Source organism: Felis catus, chromosome B4 (genome assembly GCF_018350175.1).
Source record: "Felis catus isolate Fca126 chromosome B4, F.catus_Fca126_mat1.0, whole genome shotgun sequence".
NCBI lineage: Eukaryota > Metazoa > Chordata > Mammalia > Carnivora > Felidae > Felis > Felis catus.
The window spans coordinates 15,802,358-15,829,377 of NC_058374.1; the positions used below are offsets into that span (position 1 = coordinate 15,802,358).

At 43.3% G+C, this 27,020-nt stretch overlaps 1 protein-coding gene across 6 annotated transcripts in view; it reads right to left on the reverse strand.

The window, feature by feature from the left end:
* RSU1 (Ras suppressor protein 1) overlaps window positions 1–27,020 on the reverse strand; it is a 355,401-nt gene that overhangs the window by 147,632 nt on the left and 180,749 nt on the right. For 5 of the 6 annotated variants that reach the window (XM_019833992.3, XM_045060946.1, XM_019833993.2 and 2 more), the window contains one exon: window positions 5,683–6,260. The exons of the other annotated variant lie outside the window; for it this stretch is intronic. In XM_019833992.3, coding sequence (XP_019689551.1) covers window positions 6,158–6,260 — 103 coding nt within the window. In that variant the 3' untranslated portion in view covers window positions 5,683–6,157. Of the gene's footprint in view, window positions 1–5,682; window positions 6,261–27,020 lie in introns of those variants that run through there. 6 annotated transcript variants of the gene reach the window in all.

Here is a 27,020-nt window from a genome sequence, read left to right on the forward strand (position 1 = left end):
TGAAAAAAATCTCAAAGCACCCAACTCCATACCTCAGGGAACCAAAAAAACAAGAACTGAGCCCAAATTTAGCAGAAGGAAGTAAATAATAAATATCAGAGCAGAAATAAATGAAACGTAGAGCAGGAGTGCAATTGAAATGATTGACAAACTTACAGTTAAAAAACAAACCAGAGTTGATGCTGTGAAAAGATAAATTTGGCAAACCGTTAGCTAGACCAAGGAAAAAAAACAAAGGACCCAAATCAGCAAAATTGTAAATGAAAGAGACATTACAACTGATACCACAGAAATACAAAAGGTCATAAGGAATTACTGTGAACTATATGCCAACCAATTAGACAACTTAGAAGAAGTGGAAAAATTCTCAGAAAAATGCAACCTACCAAGACTGAATCAGGAAGAAATAGAAAATCTAAACAGGCCAATTACTAGCAAGGAGATTGAATCAATAATCAAAAATTTCCCAAAGAGAAGTCCAATACCATACTGCTTTGCTGATGAATTTTACCAAACACTTAAACAAGAATTAACATCAAGCCTTCTTAAACCCTTCCAAAAACTCAGAGAGGAGTGAGCACTCTTGAACTCATTTTATTAGGCCAGCATTACCCTGAATGATAACAAAGCCAGAAGGGATAGTACGAGAAAACGACAAGTCAATATTTCTAATGAATATGGATAAAAAAATTCTCAATAAAATACTAGCAAACTAAATTCAATAGCACATTAAAAGGTTAATTGATAATGATCAACTGAGATTTTAGTATATGTGCTGCCGAAGCAAGCACAATGATCAACTGAGATTTATCCTTGGGATGCAAGGATGGTTCAGAATACACAAATCAATAAATATGATAAATCATGTTAATACAACAGGAGAGAAAAACATATAATTGTCTCAAAAGACACAGAAATAACTTTTGACAAGATTCAACATCCATTCATGATAAAAAAAAAAAAACACTAAAAAAATTAGGTATTAGGTATAGAAAGAACATACTAACAGAATAAAGGGCATATTTTCATGAAAAGCCTACAGGAAGTCCTAGCCAGGGCAATCAGGCAAAATAAATAAAAGACATCAATACTGAAAAGGAAGAAGTAAAACTGACTTTCTTTGTAGATGACATGATTTTATATATACAAACTCATGAAGACTCAACCAAAACACTGTTAGACCTTATCAATAAATTCAGTAAGGCTGCAGTATATGAAATTAACACACAAAATCAGTAGTATTTCTATACACTAACAACAAATTTTCTGAAAAAAAATAAAGAAATCAATCCCATTTATAACAGCATCAAAAACAATAAAATACTTAGGAATAAATTTAACTAAGGAGATGAAAATTTTCTACTCTAAAAACTGCAAAACAGTGAAGAAAGAAATCAAAGAAGACACAAATAAATGTAAAGGTATCCCATGTTCATGGACTGAAAGAATTTTTATTGTTAAAATGTCCATACCACCTAGAGCCATCTATATAGATTCAATGTAATCCCCATCAGGATTCCAATGGCGTTTTTTACAAAGGTATAAAAAACAATTGTAAAATATAGATAGAATCAGAAAAGACCCCAATAGCCAAAACAATCCTGAGAAAGAACAAAGTGGGAGGCATCACACATCCTGATTTCAAGCTGTATTATAAAGCTACAGTAATTACATAAAACTATAGTAATCAAAACAGTAGGGTACTGATATAAAAACAGATACATAGATCAATGGAAAAGAATCAACAGCCCAGAAATAAACCCATGCATGTACGGTTAATGGATATTTGATAAGGGAGCCAAGAACACCCAGTAGAGATGTTGTCTTCCATAAATGGTGCTGGGAAATTGGGTATCCACATGTTAAAGAATAAAACTAGACCCCTGACATTAGTCAAAAAGGATTAAAGACTTAAATGTAAGACAAGAAACTCCTAGAAGGAAACATAGGAAAAAGGCTTCTTGACATGGGCAAAGATTTTTTGGATGGGACACCCCAAGTACAAGTGACAAAATTAAAAATACACGAGTGTAACTACATCAAACCAAAACACTTCTGCACAGCATAAACAACAATCAACAAAATGAAAAGACAACAACATACAGAATGGGAAAAAAATATTGGCAAACTATCTATCTGCTAAGAGGTTAATATCCAAAATATATGAAGAACTTATACAACTCAAAAGCAAAAAAATCAAATAGTCCAATTAAAAAATGGGTTCTTCTATTCAAGAGCTTGAATAGACAATTTTCCAAAGAAGATATACAAATGGCCAACAGATGAAAAGGTGATCAACATCACTAACCACTAACCAGAGAAACACAAATTGCAATCACAGTTAGAGGACATCTCACACTTGTTAAGAATGGATATCACTTAAAAAGGTAGGAGATAACAAACACTGGCCGGATGTGGAGAAAAGAGAAGCCTCATGCACTGCTGGTGGGAATGTAAGTTGGTGCAGCTACTATGGAAGACAGTATGGAGGTTCCTGAAAAAAATTAAAAACAGAACTACTATATATTCATCAATTCTGCTTCTGCGAATATATCCAAAGAAAAAGAAAACACTACGTTGAAGAGACATCTACATCCCCTTGTTCACAGCAGCACTATTTTTACAGTGGCCAAGGCAGGGAAGCAAGCTAAGTGTCCAGTGATAGACAAATGAATAGAGAAGATGTGGGGTATATACACAACAGAATATTATTCAGCCATAAAAAAAGAAAATCCTGCAATTTGCAACATGGATGGACCCCGAGGGTGAAATTAGAGAAATATAAACGCTGTGTGATCTCATTTATTTGTGAAATCTAAAAAATGAAAACAAACCAAACCATAGAAAAAGAGGTCATTTGAGGTTACCATGGGATGGGAAATTGGATGAGAATACTCAAAAGGTACAAACTTCCAGCTATACGATCACTGAAGTCCTGGGGAGGTAATGTACAACAGAAGGACTTCAGTTAACATTGCTGTATGGTCTATTTGAAAGTTAAGAGAGTAAGTCTTGAACACTCATCACAAGGAGAAAACTTTTTTTTTAATCGATATGAAATGATGGACGTTAAATTATGGTGGTAATCATTTCACAATACGTGCTAGTCAAATCATGATGTTGTGCACTTTAAACTTACACAGTGCTGCATATCGATTATATCTAAATAAAACTGGGTAATAAAAACTACCTTGTAAGCTGTGGATAAAATGTTAATTAGGGTATCAAGTAACCAAAAAGAGTGTGTGGAAAAACATGTGAAAACCCACGTTAGTGACAAGGAAAAAAAAAAAACACCCTGAGATTTTATACTATGCGTGAATTCAAATATATGTTATTTTCTGGACTGCTTAAGATATGCATTTCATCTTGAAAACAAATATTTAATATTTTTTGATTACAAAAGTATACATCATCACTATCGAAAATTAAAGTACAGAGTATTTAAAATTAAAAAAAATAATAGATGATGGGGACTAAAGAGTACAGTTAACATGATGAGCACTGAGCAACGTATAGAATTGTCGGGTCACTCAGCTGAAACATAACACTGTATGTTAACTGTACTGGAATTAAAATTAAGAAACTGAATAAAAATTAAAAAAAATTTAAAAACATTTATTTTGAGAGAGTGCATGTGAGAGTGAAGAGGGGAGGGGTGGAGAGAGACAGGGAGAGGGAGAATCCCAAGCAGGCTCTGAACTGTCAGCACAGAGCCCCAGTGTGGGGCTTGATCCCATGAACAGTGAGATCATGACCTGAGCTGAAATCAAGAGTTGGATGCTTAGCTGACTGAGCCACCCAGGTACCCCAAAATACAAAAATGTTTAAAAATAAAATTAAAAAACAATCTTAACCCACCACAGATAATTGATCAACCATAAAATCCTGGTCCATTTCCATTTAATTTTTCTACATGTACGTATTACAAGCACAATTTCCTTTTTATACAACGAGGACCATATATATAATTTTTTAATTTTACTTTTTTACTGAACTGGATAGGACATCTCCCTTTGCCCTTAGATATTGTTCCGTAAGTTTAATGTCTTCAGAAAAGTTTGTCATGTGGATACATGGGGGGTGGGGGTAGGTATTCTTCCATGAGGGGTGGGGCAATGGCTTTACCCCTCATGTCCACTGTGTAAAGAGTTGAAAGGGCAATTTTCAAACACAGCTCTCTGCGCACATCTCTGACAGGGTCCTCAGGATAAATTGCCGGAAATAAAAATTCTGGGTCCGAGCACACAATTTTGAGGTTTTGCTACATGCTATCAAAATGCTAGCACCTTCCTGGAGAGAAATTTATATTCCCAACAGCAGGTGCCTAAGAACGTTTAGCTCATGTTACTCCCCACCACTAACTACGGCCTTGAAAAAATATTTGCACATTTCTCATTGTTACACATTTTTATTTTTGGTTTGATTTGTATTTTTTTGATTACCAGTGAGCTTGGACGTTTTTTCAGGTTCCTTAGAGAGATTTCCTCTCTGTGAATTTATGTGTGCTGCCTACATTTCTATTGAGAGTGTTCATCTTTTAAAGAAATTATTCGTAAGAGTATATTGTGATATTTTTACTAATGCCTTGTTGCCACTTCACTTTTAGACAAAAGTCTTTCCAATCCACCACACAGGCATTGTCTTTCCTCCAGCATTATGAGCTAAAAAATCAATTTAAACAATTCAGGCCGCCGCAAAGATTGCACCTAGAAAACTTCAGTCAGTCTTAACCCCAAACAGGTGAGGACACCTGGGGATTCCTTAGCCCACAGGAATGTTCTATCAAGACCTTTTCCAGCAACAGTGCCTGTGATCCATGGTCTTTCTGATTTAAATGCCACGGCCAACTCCTAAGTAATTCAGGATTCGTTGCTGCCGTGTTTTGATTCTGGCTTTTCCTACTTCCTGGCAGTCCTGGTCTTGGGGGTTCCGCTGTGAAAGTGAAGGGAGGGGATACAGAGGTAGAGACGCCCCAATCTGTCTGCCAGCGTTATGCCTTCACACTCCTTTTGTTCCAAGGCACTGGTGTTGGCAGGCCTCTTTAGCACAAGGGTCCTGTGCCTGGGTTTGTTTTCACTTACATCCACATGACTGTTGGTAAGAACACAGCTGCCTATCACAGATGCTAAACAATCGGTTGTTTAATGACCCTGCTGCTGCGGTTTCTACCCCACAAGTGGGGTGGGGGGAGCGCGTGCCCGTTGACACAACCTCGCTGGCACCATCGAAGCCACGCGGAAGAATGCTCTGATGTGAGATTTTCTGCAGTGATGAGAAACATACTTGAGTTGTTCTCCCTCCGTTTCACAACTTTGGTCTACCAGCCACTGGCAGAAGTCACCATTTCTTCAGCTAAGAGATGCTGCTTTCCAAAATCCTTTGGCAGAGTCTCCCAGAGATTTGTTTTTTCTGCTCCTTCCTAATTTAGAAACAGTCTTCAAAGGAAACACACACACACACACACACACACACACACACACACACACACCCCAACTAACCAACCTAACAAACCCATGTGAGAAGACACCAACTCTGATGTAATTTTGTATTTCTTTCCCACAAAGTTTCAGAGTTTATCATCTGCAACCAATACAATCTGGACGGCACAGTTTGAAGGGAGAAGGTAAACAAAAATGTGTATACCCCCAGATCATTCTCTATTCAAGGAGCACCATGTGATACAAATTCAAGATTTTATTAAAAATTACTTGTAAGTTAACACAACACCTTGATGGTTAAGGAAAAGCTTTTCACAAAGCAAAATAATGAGTTCCGTGAATAAACAGAAGAGCGAACAATGTTAGTGGTGACATTTAAGTGATCGCATGATTTTTTAATTATTCTTTTGAGAACACGCACCTTAGTGAACATCTATTCAAGGAGCTGAGGTCTGTGCCTCCTCTGGAATTTGCAGTTGAATTAGAGCTTTGTTTCCTGCCTTTGGCAGTGGTAAGGAAACAAATGGAAATGATTTTGAGAACTTATAAAAATCTACCACCTACCAAAAGCATGTTAAGAGGTGAAGTGCTAAGTGCTAGAAGGAGAGAGTGGAAAAGCGACACACACATTGTATTTATTGGTGGCATACAGTAACAGGGAACAGAAGTAATAACAAGGAAGAGGAGTAACGAGAAGTCCAGCCCATGCCAACCCTTTATTTGTTCTTGGCTGTCAGGGGTTTCCGGCTGATCTTTTTCGATTTGTCATTATTTTTCTTCGGCGGTTCTGGGTTCGCCTGCATGTGTCTGCCGTAGAGGCTGAAAAGAGAGAGGAAGAAACGTGAGATACACCTTGCTAACACAGGAAAAGCTTTTACTGGTAGGGCTTTGGAGAACAGATTATTATTATCCAGGAATATTCAGGAAGCCAGAGAAGACTAAAAGATGCCTTCTGCTGTCTCCGGCTCATACCTTTTATTTAGGAATTTGAAATTCTCTTCCACATGCGTGCACACACGCGCAGTGCATGATGAGGTCAATTCTGGACAAGTGTCCCGGAATTTCACGTTCACTGGGCAGAGTGTGACAACACCGAAGGCAGAAGAGATCTGGGGCTGTGAGAACCGGTAATGCTCAGCCCAGCTGTTCCGGAATGAAGCTCTAACGGCTGTGAGCGTTTAAGTCGACAATGACAAAAACTGGGTCGAACTGAAGAGACAGAGTGTCCATTTAGTGAAAAGTGAGCATCACGCCTGGCCGGAAAGCCCAGGGGCTGGATAATGTGACAGAGAGCAATGGTGTCCGAGCCTGCTCAGGCTGCTCACACGTGATTGATGGCAGTGGGATGGCGACCACACATCAATGCCGCGTTAATAAGTACCGTTGATTAAATGTTGACAAAGTACCCGACAATTACAGCGGGTGGCATTCATCCCAGAGCGACGCTAGCCTGTGGCAGCGAGGATTGAACCAAACGGCAGATAATAATTAATCGATAATTTATGAGTGCTTCTGATTAAACAAAATTAAAAGCCACCTTAAAATAAATACGGCTCAATCTTAACCCCCCTTATTGATATAATTGTGTCCGAGAGAGAGCCTGGCGTGTGTCTCAGTTCCTCCGGGGAAAGGCAATGCCTGATCTGCCTGTTGTGATGGTCTTGTGCCAACTGAATGGGACGGGATGACACAAGGACTGACCTCCCGGTACAAGGTGTCCCTTGTTCTAAAGTCCACTCAAGGCATCGACACCTCTCTTGATGCTCGCACCCTGCCAGGCAAACTGGTGGCATCTACCAATGCTCTTGAGGACGTGGACAGTGTGGCTGGCAGGCCAAGGGATGGACCCAGCACACAGAGCTGGCCAACTGATGGAGCAGTTAGGGCAGGTGATAGTGTGGTCTATCTTCTCCAGAGGCTTCCGAACGTCTCCCTAGAAGTGCTCCAAGCAGGTCCCACCGGCAGTGGCCACGAAAATAGGTCTCTGCTCCCAAAGAGTTCAGAATGCAGGGTCTGGAGCTGACAGCACGGACCTATGAGCAGCCAGGTCCTGGGAATGTTCTCCAGGTGAAGTGGAGGGCGGGGGGGGGGGGGTGGTGTTAACCACATGCCTGACAGGTAACATTAGAAACTGCAAGCTCGCTTTCAACTTCTGTAGAAATGAGCTTTAAAGACTCTTGCTCCTCTCACGGAGAGGCCCAGTCCTGCTCAGCCTGAGAGTGTGTCCCTACAGGAGAAACACCTCCTTCCCCAGGATAGCTTGTCCTCTGGGAAAATGGATCTTTTTGAAATCCACATGAGCCCGCCTCCCAATGCTCCTCACTTTAAAAAGGGCCACGGATGCCCCTGAAGTCTATGTCACGGACATTCAGACATCCTGGAGCCCAGGAAAGGAACCACTGGTTTCAGCAGAGAGGAAGTTTCTGCCCAGCTGTCCTGCTGTTGCTGCCCCGACCCCATTGATGCCCCTGTCCCAGTTCCTGGGACTTGTGACTACCGACTTACACAGGCAAAGGGGCTCTGTGGAAGCAATTAAGCATCTTGGTGATGGCAAGATTGTCCTCTATTATCTGGGGACCCCCCCCCTTCCTTCAGTCCTGCAGCATCTCTCCCACCACATGCATCAAACAGGTTAAAGAAACAGCCACGGTAGACTCATCTATTATATCCCTCAGCTTTAGCAACACATGCCCTGAAATGTACTTCTTCCTCTAACAGCCCTGGCCTAACCCCTCATCCCAGGATGCGGCTTTCTTTGCGTTAACACAGCAGTGTGGCGTGGGGTGTGCCCGGGAGGCCTCTGCTGTCCAAGCTCCTCTCACCCGGCATATGGCAAAGGTCTGATTCTGGTCTGTGCATTCATAGGTTCCCTCCGGCCTCAAGGATCTCTCCTCTAGTTTGCAAACCCCTACCCCCATAAGGGGGAACAGTGTGCATGTTCTTGCTCACAGGTAGCATTTAACTTTAAGGCTTACAAAAATCTGCAGAAATAGTTTATGAACTGGGAAACCCGGCAACAGCGACACAAACAAGAGGTCAGAGGAGGGAAAAGAGAATAAAGATCTGATAAGGGCCCCGCGTATCAATCACATCCTGAATGAGTAAGAGCTGAAGTGGGCACAGAAGGGTTCCCAGAAGAGGTGGGGGTTCCGCTGGGCCTGACGGTGGTAATCCAGCAAAGTCATTTTAGAAGGGGGTGCAAAAGCTGTTTGGAACTCAGCAAGGCTCCCCTTGTTAGGAAGGAACCGGAATGTTCCAATGTTTCAATGTCTGCCTTTTTATATTCAGACCCCACTGTGCCTGGATCTCCTGGGGCGACACAGCAAGTCCCTACAGAGGGCCAGATCAGAGAAAGCATTCCTGAACTTGACGTTGAAATCCTCCTTTTGCAAGTTATTAGCTGCTGACTCTGGGCAAATGATTAGCATCCCCCCCCTTCCCATCCCCTCGCTGTGCCTCAGTTTCTTCATCTGTAAAAACAAAACAAAACAAAACAACAACAACAAAAAAAAACCGATGCTGCTTTCTTAGCAAGGAGGCTGCACTAGTGAAATAAGCCCAGTACCTGGGATGTCTACCAGAAGCGGTCAGTGGATGCTTCCTGAGACACAGGACTGATGTGGAGTTAGAGTCAGAGGAATTAAATAAAGATAATTAAATGATTACTTCCTTAGGACTTTTTGCTCTGAAAAAAATGACATGGTATTTTCTATCAGTGCCAAACCCAAGTGTCTCTAGGAGAAAGGTTTTATTCCTCTCTGAAGAAAGCAACTAAGGCAGAACTAAATGCATCCCCCCCCCCAACACCCACCACCCACTTCCTCGGTGAGTCACTGCCAGAGCCGGGATGATGCCGTGTCCTCCCAGTGATCCCTTATTCCTCCAGCTGAGTGGGCAGAGGAGAGTGGTGATTTACTAAGTGGCCATTCCCACATGGAGACATCAGTGGGGCAGAGCGTTAATGACAAGCATTTTAGGGTCCTAAGTCTGGGGTTCCATTCCTGGCTCTACCAGTGATTAGCCATGGGGCTTCCACTGTGTAAGTGTGGTAGGCAGAATAATGGCCCCCCAAAACAGGGACATTCTGGTCCCTGAAACCTGTATCATAAAAAGACTCTGTGGAAAAGGTTAACTAAGGATCTTGAGCTGGAAGATTACCCTGCATTTTCTTGGTGGGCTCAGTGTCCTCACCTGGGTCTTTAGAAGAGGGAGGCTGGAAGGTCTGAGTCAGAGAGATCTGAACATGGTACACCGATGGCTTTCAAGGAGGGAAAGGGCTACCAGTAAGAAATGCAGGTAGCTTCTAGAAACTAGAACGGCGAGGAAATGCATTCTCTCCTGGAGCCTCCAGAAGGAAGCCACCCTGAGGACACCCTGATTTCAGACTTCTGACCTCCACAACCATAGGAAGATATATTTGTTTTATTTTCAGCCACCAAGTTCATGGGACTTTGTTACCACAACAGGGACCTAATACAGGAAATGAACCTCTCTGGGCCTCACAGGGCAGCCTGCAAGTGAGAAGTCTGCTTACCTTCAGCAGAGGAGGAATGGGGGACTTCTGGGGTAGCAGCTCATTGAAAAGAATGACAAGTTAAAAAACTGTTTCAAAAAGGACAAAGGATGTCCCAAAGGGGGCAGGGGAAAGGGTGCTGTTTCTATCAGAAGAAAAGGGAACAAGTGGAAAAACTGTCCTCTCTGCACTACAGAAGGATCGGATGCTCCCTGTCCCCTCTGTTGTCTGAAGCTAATGCCTTGGCCCATGTTTTGAATGGACCCAGATTTAACGTCTAGAGGTGAATGAGTGAGACGTGGAGAGGTCAATGCCTTTGAACGAAGCTTCTCAAGGGGAGGGTGCACGCCACACCACACAAGGCCACGAGGGGAAGTACCAGGGTCCATTAGGAGGGAGAAGGAACAAAGCAGGAAGCAGAATCCAAGTACTTCAAGGTGGTTTCATGGGAAGGAAAGGACGGGGTTGAGTGGATTTAGGATTGCACAGTTTGAATAGTTCCCAGGGGCTCAAGGCTGTCACGGTGGTCTCCAGGTGTAGGGGACCTGGTCCTGGGGTGATTTAGGGCAGGGGAAATACTGGCTTGGAGTGGGAGTTTGATACAGGACGTGGTCAGGTGTTGGCTTTGGATCGGTTGGTTTGCGTATCAAAGGCAAAGTAGCAGATAAGTTGGTCGCTATCTCTAGGAATTAAGCTAGCCCTGGAAAGGGCAATGTCTCTCCAGACAGCAAGACCTCCAAGATGTCAAAACATCATAAAAGACAGAAAATAAACAACATGACTAATCAATGCAGTCACGGCCTTCAGGATGGCTTCTGTCTTCCTGACCCTGTATCTTCCTCTCCTGACACACCTGCCTCTCAGCCTTCCTAAAGATGGCTTCTCTCTTGCCCCACCTGCTAGTTCTACCTCTTTCACCTGGGAAATACCCCACCAGCCCTCAGACCCTGGCACAAGGCACTTCCCAAGCCAGCATGTCTCCCTCATGCTCGGTTCAGGTGGCACCTGTCCGGCCCCACGTGAGCCCATGGCACCCTGCCCGGGGGACCCAAGACAACAGACCTGGGGCTTCACTTACCTCTGCATTCTGGCACCCTGCTCGCCCTCAATGACGTGTGACCTTGGGAAAGTGACTACTTTCCATAGTCAAAAGTCCTCATCTGCAAGGATGAGGGTGAAAATGCCCAGCTACCTTGGAGGGCTTGGGGGAAGATTAAATCAGACACAGAAAAGGTCTGGTCTGTGCAGGTACTTAGCAGATGTTCCAGAATGGCAGCTGCCACCTTTAACCTCTCACAGGAGGTTGGAGACTCAGGCTAAGCTGGCCAGCCCCTTCCACTTGAGGACACAGTTGCCTTGGGGCACACAGCAGATCCAGGAACGTGGCCCTGCCAGCTTGACAGTGGTGACAAAAGGAGCCTGGCTCAAGGTCACCAACAGTGCAGCCACTGCAGGTGGACGAAATGTTCGACCCACAAAGTGGGGGGACCCCATGTCACAGAGTCTTAGAAACTCTTCTCTCCCCTGACATCTGAGGTTTATGGGGGGAAACTGGGAGATGATAAAGGAGTGGAAAAAACCAACAAAGAACAATCCAAAGTGACAGGAAAGGTTCCATTATGCACAGGAGTCTGACGAGCATGCTTCTGTCACTGAAGAGAATCTCAAAGGCTCTCCCATGGCTGCTCTCGGCTGTGGGAGATGAGCAAGCCAGCACCGATCGGCCCCCTGGGGGCTCTCTGTTCTCATCTGTGCAGGAGGTGGGGGGTGGGGGGTGGGGTGTGGGGGGTGGGCCCTGCCCCGAACAGCTGCTGAATTCCTGCTGAAGACCACCCCTGGAGGAATCCTTGTGAAACGAATCCAGGGGGAGCCAGGGTCATCTGACTGATCACTTCGGACGCACCTGGTTACAAGCAGCCTGCGCACCGGCCACTTGAAGCAACTGAACACGCCTGCCCGTTGACGTCTGGGACTGCAGCAAAAAATTCCAGCCCACCAGAATCAGACTAAAGTTTGCAACTAATATCAGGGCAGGTGATATGCACACTTTTCAATTACTGCTATGTAAACTTGCCATATGTATATGGACATTTTCACTGTGGGAAAAGATCCATTCGAGTCTTATCCTTTCTTTTGGATCCCAGGCTCTCTCACAGACCCTCCAAGCTACCGCAGAAGACCACCGTGGGTCCACCCCATTCCTTCTTGAAAATTTTCTCCCTTGGCTGCAAATATACTATTTTGGTTCTTAGTCTCTCCTTCTGACACTGTTTCAAGTCTTTATGTTTCTGCTGTCATCTTTGTTTTTTTCTTTCCTAGAAAGGACATCTAATTTTCCAGCTTCAATGATTACCTCTTAGAAACACCTCCACGTCCCCATCCCCTACGGAGTCAACCACCGTCTTCAAACCCTGCTGTGCCTTATTCCCACCTGGACACTGAACTATTAAATCCAACCAGGGCACGGAACAGTTCCCTACCCTGACTTTCACAGGTCTGTCCCTCTGTGTCTCCAGACCTTCAGGATCAAATCACTTCAGTGGTTTTGACACCTGTTTTTTTTTTGTTTTTTTTTGTTTTTTTTTTTTGGTTATCCCATGAATGAAGTTTGAGTGAAGCTTCCCCTGCAACAGGCATTCTGAGTCTGGGCCCAGGGAAGTATCCAAAACTCCAAGCAAAGCTCTATGTGTTTTTTCAGCAGAAGGAGAACGCAACTTTCAACAGCTTCTCAAAAGGCTCAGTTATATAACTCAATGGATTAATCAGTCACTTTATGGTGCTTATTCTTATTTTCACAAACGTGTGATTTTATCTATTCTCTTTTTCGCCTTCCCGAATAGAGGCCCCTATCAGATGGTCATTAGATTATTATAATGGGTCCTTTCATTCCTCCAATGTGTCCTATGACTGGCAGAATAATCTCTCCTTGGTTTACGCATGGAAAATGGCATCCACTGCCCACCAGGTCATATCTGTTATGTGTTATAAAGCAGCCACAAAACGTATCATGTGATGCTTAACTCCAACAACCTTGTCTCTCTGTCCACCAGCAGACCGCAGCACAGTAAGGCTGTTCTGGAGGAAGGCAGAGGGGAGCACAGTAAAGGGGAACCAAGGGTGAGCTCTGCCACCTGTTAACTGAGTAACCCAGAGTCCTTTCTCTTTCCAGAATGTGCGTTACCTTAACTGGAAAATGGGAATACGTGCAGTCAGACCGGCTTGGGCTCATGCGTGTGTTTGAAAAATAAAATGGTGCTAAATCGATCCAAGCCCTGGAATTAGCTCTTCCTCCCGTGCAGCATTCCTTTTGGTCTGTTTCTTGCTGATCTGGGTTAGTATCATCAGGAATGCCTGCCTGCCTGGGTCCTTCTCTGCAACTTAGATCCCATCCGTAGTTTTAGGCTTTTCAGAGCTTTCGCCCCCTGCCCCAATTTCTGCCTTCACAAAACACTACTCGACTTATCAGGATTGCACCATTAAGTCCTTGATGATACACAGGTTCCTGCTCTTGGCTTGTTGGTTTGAACTACCAGCAGAGAGCCGTGATAACGACACGTTACAGTTACGGCTACCAGCCATTCAGCGCTCGCTGCCACAACAATCCAGGGAAGAAGGGGCGTTTCTTATCTCTGTTTTTCAAAGGAGGAAACTGAGGCTCAGCAAGTTTAGACCCGGATCAAACCCAGGCAACTACGCCAAAGTTCGAATCCTTAATGCACTATGTTATCTTGTTTTCCATCTTTTTTTTGGATTTCCTAGATCTGTCTTCTCAATAAGCCTGCCATTTTCTTGAGGGTGGGGACTGAAGAGTTCACTTCTTTTGTATTCTGTATACTCAAGGCACTGGTAGAAGCATGTTGTGTGCTATGTAAATATTGTGTTTCCGAATGCCAGGTATATGAGAGGTACAATATGCTGTTCTTAAGTCATTTGCTCGTGTCATATGCCTCCCTCCTGTTGTTTTGGGTGTTTCCATGGAAAGTCCTTATACAGACCAAGAAAAGAACCAATTTGAGAATCCAAGTTATATGGCCAGTGACAATAATAGAGAGAAATAATTCTGTTTATAATCTGTAATCTTATGGTAGGTTGCTAAATTTAACATGTCTGCAAATAAATCTGTGGACAAAGTGTGAAGCCTAGATTATTAACAAGCGTTTGCAGTATCTTTATTTATCCTATCTAGCAGCTATGAGGGGCTGGTGACAGAACCTTTAGCACAGAAACTGCTGAGTCTTAAAGAAGAAAAAAAATTAATAGTTACCATATTCCCGGGAGAAATCTCATTAATTCAAAAGGCAATGATTTTTTGAGATCAAGCCTCCAAGAGATGGTTCCAAGCAGGTCGCTAATGGCAGTATGTGTCTTTTACGTTTTTCTCCATTACAACCCTCACCACTCTCCGTTCCCCAACACCCAGTGTAAAGGAAAGTATAAACATGCATTTGAAATCCACGGAAATACCCAAAAGGAATTTGCAGATGGCCTAAGATACAGATTAAGCTATACGACAATATAAAATATAAACCGGGTTTTAAAACACCCTATACATTCTCGACTTACTCTCTGCCCCACTGGAGGGGAGAAATGAGGATTCTGGCAGAGCAAAGCTAACAGTCTCATGCACAAAAGATGCTCATTAAACTTCATCATCCTGTCTACTCTAATGATGCTTTTACTTAATAAAAATTCCCCGAGCAGTTGCAAGGATATTAGGCAAGGTCTTTGGTTATGTATCAGAGGTCCGAGCTGTCACGAGCAAGCATGCAGTTCAGGGGGTATGTTCCCTGGGGAAGGAGCAAATCCAGCTTTCACGGAATACATGCAGAGCAAAATCAATAATTCCAACTTGCTTCCCTGCTTAAGCATTTAAGAAAATAGGTAATCCTTTTAAATTAAACTGTGAAGTGCTAAATGGTGCAATTTCCAGAATAAACTAAAAAGCAAGAGGAAACAAGTCTAAGGGCATTTGTAAGTTTCCCAAACAAGCTTCCTTAATAGACTTCATACCTGGACTGCATATTTTTGATGGAGAGAATTATTTTTTGATTTCATACTTACCACTTGTAGAGATTAAAAAAGAGACATCCAACCACATATGTGTGTGTCTGCAATACACACATATATGTACAGACTTCACCATAAACACAAAGGAAAAATTATTTTCATATGTGCAATTCACCCTCTTCAAAAATTACACTTAAAAAACACTACTATTAAAATTAACTAAATGGAATCTGACTCTCAAAAGCTAAATAATAAAGTAATTATATAATGGATCCCTTAATGCGGACAGCTGGATATTAATACTACATAACCGTGAATTATGTGTTGAGATTATATAACTTACTTTTTAAAATTTTGATTTATTTATTCATTTATTTTTGAGAGGGAGAGAGAGTGAGCTAGGAGCAGAGAGAATCTCACAAGCTGCAGAGAGAGAGGCGGGAGAGAGGGCAAGCGTGTGTGGAGCCTGGAGTGGGGCTTGAGTTTACCCGAAGTGGGGCTTGAACTCACGAACCAGATCATGACCTGAGCTGAAGTTGGGTGTTTGACCTACTGAGCCATCCAGAAGCCCCTATATAATTTCCTTTAGAGTTCACGACCTGCCAAACAGACCTGACTGGGGAGATCACATCAGTTAGGGCAAGAGCGAGGCACCAAGCAAAATCCTGAATTTAAAGGTAAAAAAGACTGTCTAGCTAGGTGTTCGATGATAACATGGACACAAAATGAATCAAAGCAGTAATGGGAAAAGTCCTTCTGAATATCACCAGCTCAACTCCAATGAGCGTAGACAGTAAACTGACTGATGGCATTAACAAAGCTGGAGAGAGAATCTGTCCCTCAGAAGTGTTGGTTTTGGTCAGCGATACAAACAACGGGATAAATGCTCACAGTGGGCATCTGAGGCGCCTTCTGGAGAAAGGGGAGTTCTGGGCATGCCCGGCCAGGGCTGTCTCTAAGAGGAAGCAGCGAAAACAAACACGGAGCTGCCCCCACCCTTCACACTCTGAGCCACACCTGTCAGCTCTCTCCCCTCTTCCACTTCTACCCTCCCACATTCCCAACCCCCAGCATGTGGGCAAATGGGTAAGGCCCCTGCCCACTTCTGAAGTTTGTACTTGCTATGTACCTGGAATATTCTTCTCCTGGTGTCCCGGAGACAGGCACTATCACCATCTCTGTTTTACAGATGAAGGTATAGATGCCCAGAGAGATTAAATGCCTCTGAGGTGAATAGCTATGCTGCCTCAGTTTTAGTGTCAAAACACAACTCAGTCACAGGGCGCCTAGACGGCTCAGTCGGTTAAGCATATGACTTCGGCTCAGGTCATGATCTCGTGGTCTGTGGGGTCAAGCCTCGTGCTGGGCTCACGGATTCTCGCTCTCTCCTCTCTCTCAGACCCTCTCCCGCTCATGCTTTCTCTCTCTCTCCAGATAAATGAATAAACTTTAAAAATAAAAACATGACTCAGTCTGAAACCTTTCCCTTTTTCTGGGGGACAGTGACTATTCATACATGAGCCTATGGCTAATTTAAACCAACTGGAGAAAGACTTAAGGTTTTCCCTCAAACTGCATGGAGAAAAGTCCTTTGTTTTCTATTTATTTCAGTTAGGAGCCCAGAGCTACTGTCAGACCTGCTGACATCTTGTGAAGAGAGCATTCCTGGGAGAGAAAGCAGCCCAGACAAAGCAGAACTGGAAGACGGAGAGACATGGGTCTGACGACATCGAGCCCTCGTACCACGCCAGGCCTGAAGTTTACCGTTATCGCTGATTATTTTTAGTAGAAAATGACCAAATAATCGCCACTCCTCTTAGTTTTGTGTTTCTTGCAATCAAAGGGACGCTGAGTCCTGAAGGACACATCGGTCTCACCTGCTTCAAATGCGAAATCCTAGAGGAGGTCCTTTTGCCCACAATATCCATCACATTCTTTTCCTTCATATCAAGAGTCGCAATATAATTATTTTATTTATCTGATTGTTTGTTCTTCCCAGCCTCCCTTAACAGAAGGTTAACTGTGGGAGAGTAGGAACCCTTCTGTCTTGTTTGGTATCCTGTGTGACTGGTACACCACGGGCATGAAATGAACACTTGTTGACGGAGCGAATAAAAGCATACATCATCGCACTTACTAGGGTATACTCAAAGTATGTATGTGGGCTTCCTCCCAACTGGATTATTAGTGCCTCTGAAACAGGGACTGTCTTAAACATTTTGTTTCTCTAGGGCCCACCAGCCACTAGTCACCTAATACATATTTAATGGCAGACTGAAAGAGTATCTGAGCCAACGCATACGTTTCCCAATGTCCTCAGTTTCATGCTCCTCGGGCTGCGTATACATCAGCTTCCCACTGAGAGCTGACTACTGAAAGAATATGTGCTATGCAGACCGAGGCAAGTGTTCTGGTCTTTGGAAGCAGCTACCCTCTGTTAAGGAATCTTGGTTTGTACATCAGTTTCCTATGTGTTTTCCTCTGTTTCTGCAGCATTTCTGAGGCTGGAAGGCTGACAGTGCGGCTGCAAGTTCAGTTAGCGCATCACCGCGCAATTCTGTGCGGCCTCTTGGGACCCCAGTCCGCACCCTCTTGTGGATACTCTCTTCCATAGCACTGTGGCCAGGGTCTGCCATAAGTTCCTTTAAAGCACGGTGGACTTTTATTGAATACTAATCCTATCTGATATTAGTAAGAACTCACTGAAGATAGTAACTTTATAAAAAAGAATTAAGCTGAAATGAAAATGATGAAACCAGTGGGATCCCCCCTGCTTTTCCTTTGGAAAAATTAAAAATTGAAATAAATTTTTATGGTCATGGAAAGGTAAGAGTCTTTGTGGCCACACGTGGTTCCTTCCCGAATGGCTCAAGGTTGTTCACGACCTCTCACATGATTAAGCTAGCGAGCGAGCACAATAGCAAAGCTCATCTAGCACTTACTGTACGTTAGCATTTCTTCAACAGGCTTCTGTGCCATTTTCCATCTAGCAACTCGCGTAAGCTTTAAGCAGTATCACATGAATGACAGAAGCCAGGTGACTCCAAATATAAGTGATATGACAAATGAAGAACTAATGGCACAGGACTAGGAACACTGGTGTCTAAACAGAAGCTTTGCTTTTTCTTTTTTCCATCTTTCAGACAAGGAAAAACAGTAAAAGCAGATTGAGAGGTTATTATTCACCCCCCCCCCCCCGCGCCCTTTTCTTTGTGGCTAACAATTTGGACTCTCTGTTCCTGAGACTGTTCCTTCCTCAGTTTCTCTCTGTCCAGCTGGCTTGGTGATTTGGCCATGGCAGGAGACTCATGGCCAAGTCCACGGAAAGCTAGCCATCTCTTCAAATTTAAGTACAAGCCTATAGGTTCCAGATGCAAGGCAAAGAACTCTGAACTAGATTCACAAGTCTTTGGAATTAATCTTGTTATCTGGGTAATCTGTTTCCCCAGATGGAAGATGGGGTGTTGGGACCTAAATAGGGGCAGTAACTGTCCAGCCTGGATGGTGCCACAACCCTCACGCAATGACTGAGCACAGCTTGACGGTACCTCAACCTCTGTCCAACTTGAACTGTCCAGGCCACGGCTTCAACCCCCTCAGCGTTGGACATCTGAATGGAACTTGCCGACTTTACACATGAAGCTTGCGTAAGCACTTTGCTTTTATTAACTTGTTTAACCCTTAAGCAAAATTATGTTAAATGAAACCTTACAGGGCTCACATCTCTGAGGTTCCTTTTATGTTCTGCTCAGATCAAGGCATGATGCTTGCGGTCTGTAGACCGCACTGTATTACTTGCCCCTACTTTCTGTGCGAGGATTTTCTGTGAGGTGACTCATGTTCTGCTCCCAGACAGAGCCAAGACATTAAAATAAAAAATGAAAAGATGAAAACGAAAAAATAAAAACCAGAAAGCATCCATCTACGTACAGGTGGACTTATGCACACAGTGCTTTATCCATGAGGCTCTCACCGGAGGGATTTCAGGAAGCGGCAGGTACAGACCAGTGAACGCTGCCCAAATGCCCCAGCCTGCTTCCCTGGCGAGCAGAAAGCCTCAGATAAGCTGAGCTCTCTCTAAAGCGGCAGACCCCACCCTTGCAACATGGCCTATCAAGTGGAACTGTGCTTTTCATCCATTCCTGATACCAATGTTTGAATCACTGGCCATGAATAAGGAAAGACTAGCAGGAGGGGAGGAGACCAGCTTTTGGTGGCTGAGACAAAGTGGTATTTGGGAACAAGCCAACAACTGTCAAAAGAAAAACGGAGAAGACACGTATGGGAGCTCGACAGGAGACAAGCCTGTAGGTCCCACCCTTCTTTGCTTACACTTTCATGTTTCTGCGTTTTGTGGAGAAAACCTACGCCCAAAAGGAATGGAACATTTAAAAAATACTTTTAGCCCTGATGTATTCATCAGACTTAGTGTGTGTCATCCATTTCCTCCTAGATTTTGTAAATCAGATTTTTAAGAGTCTTGAAGAAACTTATGGTCTTCAAGGGCAAAAAGGTTAAAAATGAAGATGTCTGTGGTTTGTGCTTGATGTTAAAAATTATATCAAGGATCCATCCATGCACTAGCAATAAATCTGAGTGGGGACCCCAGGAACCCATCAAGAAGAGGAGAGGACTCTGTCTCGGGGCTCAGGTTTTAGTTGTTTGATGCCCTCGACAGGCCTTGCAGACTCAGAGCAAAACTGTGGCCGTGGGCGGGGAGGGGAGAGCTCACGCTTGTCACAACAGACCTCATCCAAGAACCTCAAGTGTTTCATCTAGGAATCTCACCCACAAAACACTCCTGGAAGGTGTGAGAGCATTCTAAATACAGATGGTGAAAGTCAAAGCAGGAGGTGGAGATGCCAGAGGACCAGGGTATCTGTGGGATACCGCCCAGGGCTGCTCTTTTCTTACGCTTTCCAGGATATCCAGTGGTTGTGGCCATGATGTGGCCAACAGGATGACACTTGGGCAAAAAATGATGAAGGAAGGGGGGCACAGGAGTTATTTCAAATACTGACAAACTGTCTGCAACAATAGACTCAAACTGACCTATGTTCTCAGGGAAAAATACCGCTGAATACCTGCTATTCAATAGCTATTCAAGATGTCTGCTCAGGACACCTGGGTGGCTCAGTGGGTTAAGCATCTGACTCCTGCATTAGGCTCAGGTCATGATCTCATGGTTCATAAGATCGAGCCCGGCGTGGGGCTCTGAGCTAACGGTATGGAGCCTACTTGGGATTCTCTCTCTGCCCCTCCCCACTTGTGCATTATCTCAAAAAAAAAAAAAAAAAAAAAAAAAGATTTCTATCCAATATATTTCCTCCAGAATGGCAAAAGCACCTTTTAGTCAGTACTTACTATACTGAATACCTAGTGATTCCCCTCATCAATATTTCAGAAAGTTATTTTTAAAATCTTATTTTTAAAACACATATTAGTACTTCTAATTTGTAGACACATACTCTATACTTTCATGTATCTATAGACTAGCTCTGTCCAAAATATAAAATCCATACAGATAACTTTCACTTTTCTAGTAGCCACATTAAAAAAATAAAAGTAAACAAATGAAATCAACTTTGATATACTTTTTAACCCAATATATCTAAAATATGATCATTTCAACATATAATCAATATAAATGTGAGTAATGACCTATTTTATCCTTAATTTACAGACAAAAGACTTAGCAAATCTATCATATAAGTTTAATGATTTTTTTTTTTTTTTTTTTTGCCCTAAGTGTCTTTGAAACCTGGGGAGGATTTCACAGCACATCCTAATCAGACAGGTTAACAATTCAAGAGCTCAAGGGCTGCATGCTGTTTGTGGTCACATGCTGCACAACAGAGAGAGACCATGTGAATATGGTGGGGTCAAGCCTTTCTTGTACTAGATGAAAGGCATTCTGAAAGCTGATGGACTCTTTCTTGGTGCTTGGTTAGTTTTTGCACTTCAGCAAAAGGAAGGATGGACACACACACACACACACACAGTACTTTTTAAAAAAGTAATCCCACTTAGCTAGTAGGTTCTTCCCTGTTTTTAACTGCTTACAACAGTTACGAGTATGAGTCTTCAGGCCAATACAAGTAAGTCCTAAAGCCCATGAACACTACTTGGCTGGAGAAAAGCATAGTTGGGCCTTCTCTTTCCCAAAAGCAACAACACATAAAAACGGCTTTAGGAGCCAAAGGTCCTGAGCTCACAGCTGACCAGGCTGCACTTTCCACAAGGCCTTCCCTAGCAGGGGCTCAAAAAGAGGCAGGTGTAGGTCATGTGGACTCACGAGTTTTGCCATTTCCCAAGCAAGCCAGGCTTCCTCACTCAGCTACTTCTTGTGAAGTGGCAAATACCAAGTCTAGACTCTGGCTCAGTCTCCATGTCCGTCTCTGATCTCTGGGCCAGGGAGTCTGGAGGGTGGGTCTACAGAAGCTCACTGCAGATGTCCACGAGGCACGGCATCCGAGTCATGGCTGTGCTTACGAGAGACTGGGGACAAATGTTCACTGTGCTGGCTCTCCCATGGCTGACAGCAGTTTTAAATTCTCCATTCCTCACCAGGATATTTTTTTATGGAACTCAGAAATAAGAAATTGAAACCTAAAGGAAGGGTGAGAGCCAAAGACTTGTCTACTATGGAGCTGCCAGACATGCCTTTGTCGTTCTTTTGACAATCGTTGACTTGTTGCCAAACGCCACTTGGCTTCTTTCCACCCAACAATACAGTCCCCTTACCCACTAGCCTCTTTGGGTTCCCTTGCCCTGCTCGTGTCTCCCATATTACTGGGGCCTGTCATCACTGTCTTTGGCTAACACTGATGGTGACCGTCTCTTATGGGGGGCACTTTGAAACTGCCCACAGTGAACAGTGTAATACTGGCTAGATATAAAAGTTCCAGACAGAATTAGTGACTGTGTAGCTTGAACTATTCTAAGCCCAGTTCTTCAATCTATAAAATAGGAATTTTAATCAGACCTACACTGCCTACAATTGTGAGGCATGAATGAATGAAGCAATCATCCAAAAAGCTTATCACCGTGTCTCGCCACCCATTAGGCATGAACTATTTTTTTCATTACAACTACTCTTAAGAGAGGTTAGGTCAGTTTTTCAGGATTTCTAGCAAATGAAAAAGGAAGGGCCCAAGTCCCGATGTATCTGATTTCAAAATCCAACCAGCTTTTCCAGAAATAGAGAAAGTGATCAACAAAGAGCCCAAGAGAGTCCAAGAGAGTGCACGCAGGAGAGGGAGAGAAAGCAAGAGAAAGGGTAGCTCTCTCTGTGCTCAGCATCTGTGAGGAAGTTAAAACACCTGGCAGACGTCAGTCCTGGTTTTGAAGTTCATCTATAACAACTGGCAGCTGGGTAACCTTGGCCAACTTACCTAACCTCTCTGAACATGCTCTGCCATCTGGGAAGTGGGAATGACACTCATAGTACTTACCTCATAGGGTCACTAGGAGGATGAAACCAGAGTGTTTAGCAGGTACCACACAGGTGCTCAGTAAACTACGGCTGTTATGCACACTGTGCCCTGAATTGGGATTGCCCACTGTAAGCTTGGTTGAAAGCCAGAGCTGAAAAACGGGGTTGTGTGCTACAAGTTTCACACAAAACAGTCTTGTCCCAAAGAGATGGTTTTTTAAAATGTCACATGTGTGCTTGAGGAAAAAGGCAAATGGCAGAGAAAATCAGGTGAGGACCTTCAATATAAAATGGCTAACAAGCCTGGTCACTTTCTGACCCTGGTCTTCACTGAATATTACACAGGGCCATGCTAGTCAAAGAGAAGAGAATCATGGCGAATCTTCCTGCAAGAAGGTTCACGGGCCTTTGCTCTGTCCGGGGTCCTGAATGGGCGGCTTCCCAGGACTAAGTGAAAAAAATGAATAAGGGCATTGAGCACACTGTGGTCCTCCTCTTGCTTCAGCTCTCCCATTCACAGGCTAAGCTATTCTCAGATCTATTCAGATGGGAACCACATTACGTAAGAGTCAATAATCTTTATGGTAACTCTGCAGTGAAAGTGTCATTTGTTGTAATGAACACTGATCATAAGTTAAGCCCCTAGCTACTCTCTCTGTTATTTTTCATTATACTGTTCCTTGCTCTGTTATATTTCAGGAGTACTGAGGGAATTCATCCAACTATGTTCGCTAGTCAGCTCTTCGTTACTCAGATTACATTCTGCTAAGATGCAACGAAGCAATTTGCAAACACACGGATTCTCAAGGAAATGCATCAGACGCTGGTTATATGTTCTCCTTGCCAATGCCAGCGGGCACCCGCCCCTCCCTGGTTATTTGTCCCCTTAATTTGCTATTTTCCTCTCTATTTATCTTCCACTCAATTCACAGTATGGTTCTTTGGACCCAAATCTGAGAGACTATTAAAGTGTTTCTGGGTAGTTTTTCCTTCGGTAATGACTCTTTGTTCAATTCCACACCCAGAATAATGTTTCCCAAATCATCATCGCCTTTCATGTAGCCCTCACTTGCAAACACCACTCTGCTTACATTACAGTCATTCCCCCCTCCGGCTGCTTTAAAGGGCACTAACTCCAAAAGGCACACCAGTGAGGGAAAGCTGGAGGTTTTCCATTTCTTAAAAGCCCAGTATGAAAAATTCATTTTGCATGGTGTATATTAAGCTCGAGAGTGGAATTTCCATATGCCTCTGTGCTTCGTGCTCTTGGACGTGCTTACGGGTAGGCTGGGAGTCCTCAGAGGGACCACGTCATCGCCATACCTCAGAGGTCCCCAGCATAATGGCTTAGAGACCAGGTGGGCTGGACCTCTGGCCACGAACACTTGCAGGTTTCACCACTCTTACTGAGTCTGAGGCTTCCGTCCATCCCCAGCTAATACTGGGCATCTCCACTTTTCCTGTGGCCATCAGGTTTGATCGTGTTTGCCATGGTGCCAGGCAATTTAATTTAAAATATTAAGAATAAAAAAAATGGCACCTGCAGACACCAAAGTTCTGGGTTTGCCACCCTGGATATCTTTTTAGGGCAGACTTGGCTGGGGATGTTCCCTTTTCAGAGAAATCTAGCTCAATGAATTGAAATGGATTCAGACAGGCAGGCTACAGTAATGCCATATTCTCTTTTACTGTACTTTTCTCCGGATACACAGCAGACAAAAGCTGAGGAGAAGCTTTTATTAAAATGTCTACAGCTCTTTAGAAACATTAAAAATTTTTCCCCCAGACATGATACAGTGCTTCTGGTGAATGCAGAAGGCTATCTATTCATGCATATGAAGATAACGTGTACTGCAAACCAGTATCCAACAATCCCGTGCCAGGTGGTACTCCTTGGGAATTTTGTGGTTGTGGGGAGGGTGGGCATAGAATCAAGGCCACAAAATAAGAGTTCAAGAGAAGGGTAAGGAGGCTAATTTCTTTAAAGGTGAGGTGAGCCATATGGACTCCAACATAACGAACAAGAAGGACAAAATTGGTAAACGAAGTTCCCCTCCACTTAAGGGAAATAATCGTGCTGAGTAGTTAATTAACCAAAATCTCAATTTCACGTTAGGTGTAACACATGGAAACAGTAAACAAGCAAAAGCATCAGAAAATTTTAGCAGATATAAATTAGGAAACAGCTAGCATTTGACAAGTATAACTATATGCAGAAGCTAAAAAGAAAGCTTGCTTACAATGGTACAGATTTACCCCACGTTCAAGAAGAATCATTAAGGAATCTATTGGCAAACAGAACCTGTCTGAGGCTCATTTTACTCGTCCATGAAAGAGGCATTCTCTGTGCCACCTAATAGGGTTAGTTATGAGGACCTAATGTCAGGTACTCAGCACCTTAATATGGTTCCCCTTGAACATTAAGGGAATAACTACTATCCAAATGGCCCAAAGTACATGTATTTGTTGTCAAATACTAAGAAATTAAAAGTGAATGGGAACGCATAGATGGAAGGATGCTTAAGTAAATACGTGAGGTAACAGTCCTGTCATTTAAAAAATGTTCTAGGGGTGCCTGGGTGGCTCGGTCGGTTAAGCGTCCAAGTTCAGCTCAGGTCATGATCTTGCGGTTCGTGGGTTCCAGCCCCCCATCGGGCTCTGTGCTGACAGCTCAGAGCCTGGAGCCTGCTTCCAATTCTGCATCTCCCTCCTTCTCTGCCCCTGCCCTGCTCGTGCTCTGTCTCTCTGTGGCTCCGAGCCAATAACTGTTAAACATTTTTTTTTGAAAAAAATAATAAAAAATGTTCTATACATTCTGCCGGCAAACAACTATCACCGTGGCTTATGTAGCAGTACCAGTCATGTTTCTACTCCAGTCTCGTCGATTTGGTCCAGTTACAAGTCTTCACTAGTGAAAAAGTTGATGGTGACATGGTCCATAATGAATTACCCTTCTGTGACAGCAACATGAATGGCCGCTGTCACAAAAAGTGAACTGATCTAGGCATGCGGCAAGTTCCTCACCCTTTCTTTTTACAGGTAAGGCTGAATCTCATCCCAGAGGCATTCATATTAAAAACCAGTCACAACAGAGGGAGTGGCCCCACCGCCTGCTTCCCATCAGGACGTATTTTGGCTGTGTACCCCAAGGAAGCAGCCTGCATGCTTCCTTCAACAAAAAAGTAGCTTCCTTCAGCTGTCTGCCCCAAGGGACAGCAAATCAGCTCTGAAAGACTGCTGACCCCAGACCCCAGGACACACGTACATTTATCTGTAACGTGCAGGATATGGACGTTTCTTGGCTGGAATTGTAGAGAAAAAGTAACTGTGACAGGAATCTAAACTGTATCTGCCTTCATTTTTAAGTTACAAATTTCACTTTTAAAACAAATGGAATATATTACAACCCATTTAGAAAATCAGAACAGGGTTGCCTGGGTGCCTGGGTGGCTCAGTCGGTTAAGCGTCTGACTTTGGCTCAGGTCATGATCTCATGGTTCATGGGTTCGGGCCGCGCATAGGGCTCCGTGCTGACAGCTCAGAGCCTGGAGCCTGCTTTGGATTCTGTGTCTTCCTCTCTCTCTGCCCCTCCCAGACTCATGCTTTCTTTCTCTCTCTCTCTCTTAAAAATAAACATTAAAAAAAAAAAAAAAAAGGAATTCAGAACAGGTTGAAAAGAAAACAGCCAGAAGTCTCTCACTTAAACATAAATTCTACTAGCATTTTTTTTTGTGAATATTTTTTAAGTTTTCTTCCAGAGTATATATGTTTTAATAGTAATCATCATGGTTTATATTATAGTTAGGTTTCTATTTTTTTTGAAGATTTTTTGAATAATTTCTACATGCAACATGGGACTCGAACTCATAACCCTAAGATAAGGAGGCACGTGCTCTGCCGGCTGAGGCAGACAGGCGCCCTTAGATTGAATAATCTTAAATAGATGTTACTGCATTAGTATTTGCCACATCATAAACACAACTATTGACAGGCCACCCGTGAATCCATACTGTATGTCATAACTGAAGCAAACATTTCTTTGTTATGGGGACAGACTGCTTCCAATATTGTTTTCAACAGAATTGCATCTTTAGCAGTGTGGCTTTGGGCAAATCGTGTAACCCATCCAAGCTTCAGTTTTCTCAGTGAAAACAAACAAACAAACAAAACAAAACAAAAAACAGGAATAAATGATATTAACCAGCATCATTCAAGAGAATACATTTAAAACAGTAAGTATCTCCCAAAGACACAGGTCTCCACTGCTGTTAATTACTGGTGGTAACAAATGAAATCATTTCTCACAATGAGCCCATCTGCATCTAAGTCAGAAACACACGAGGGGGGTAAGGGAGATCCAACCTGCTCTTACAGTGAAGGGACCAGGTGCTTCCTGAGCAGGTATCAGGAGAGGCCAGGGCCACTTCCATTTTTGGGGTAGGGAAATTTATGGGCACAGTCACAAAAAAACTAAAATGTGGTCACAAAAAGTACAGTATATTTTATATTTTATTTTTTTTAATTTATTTTTGATATATATATATATGTATATATATATACACACACACACACACACACATACATATAGAGAGCGAGAGAGAGAGCGCGAGAGTGCGAGTGAGCT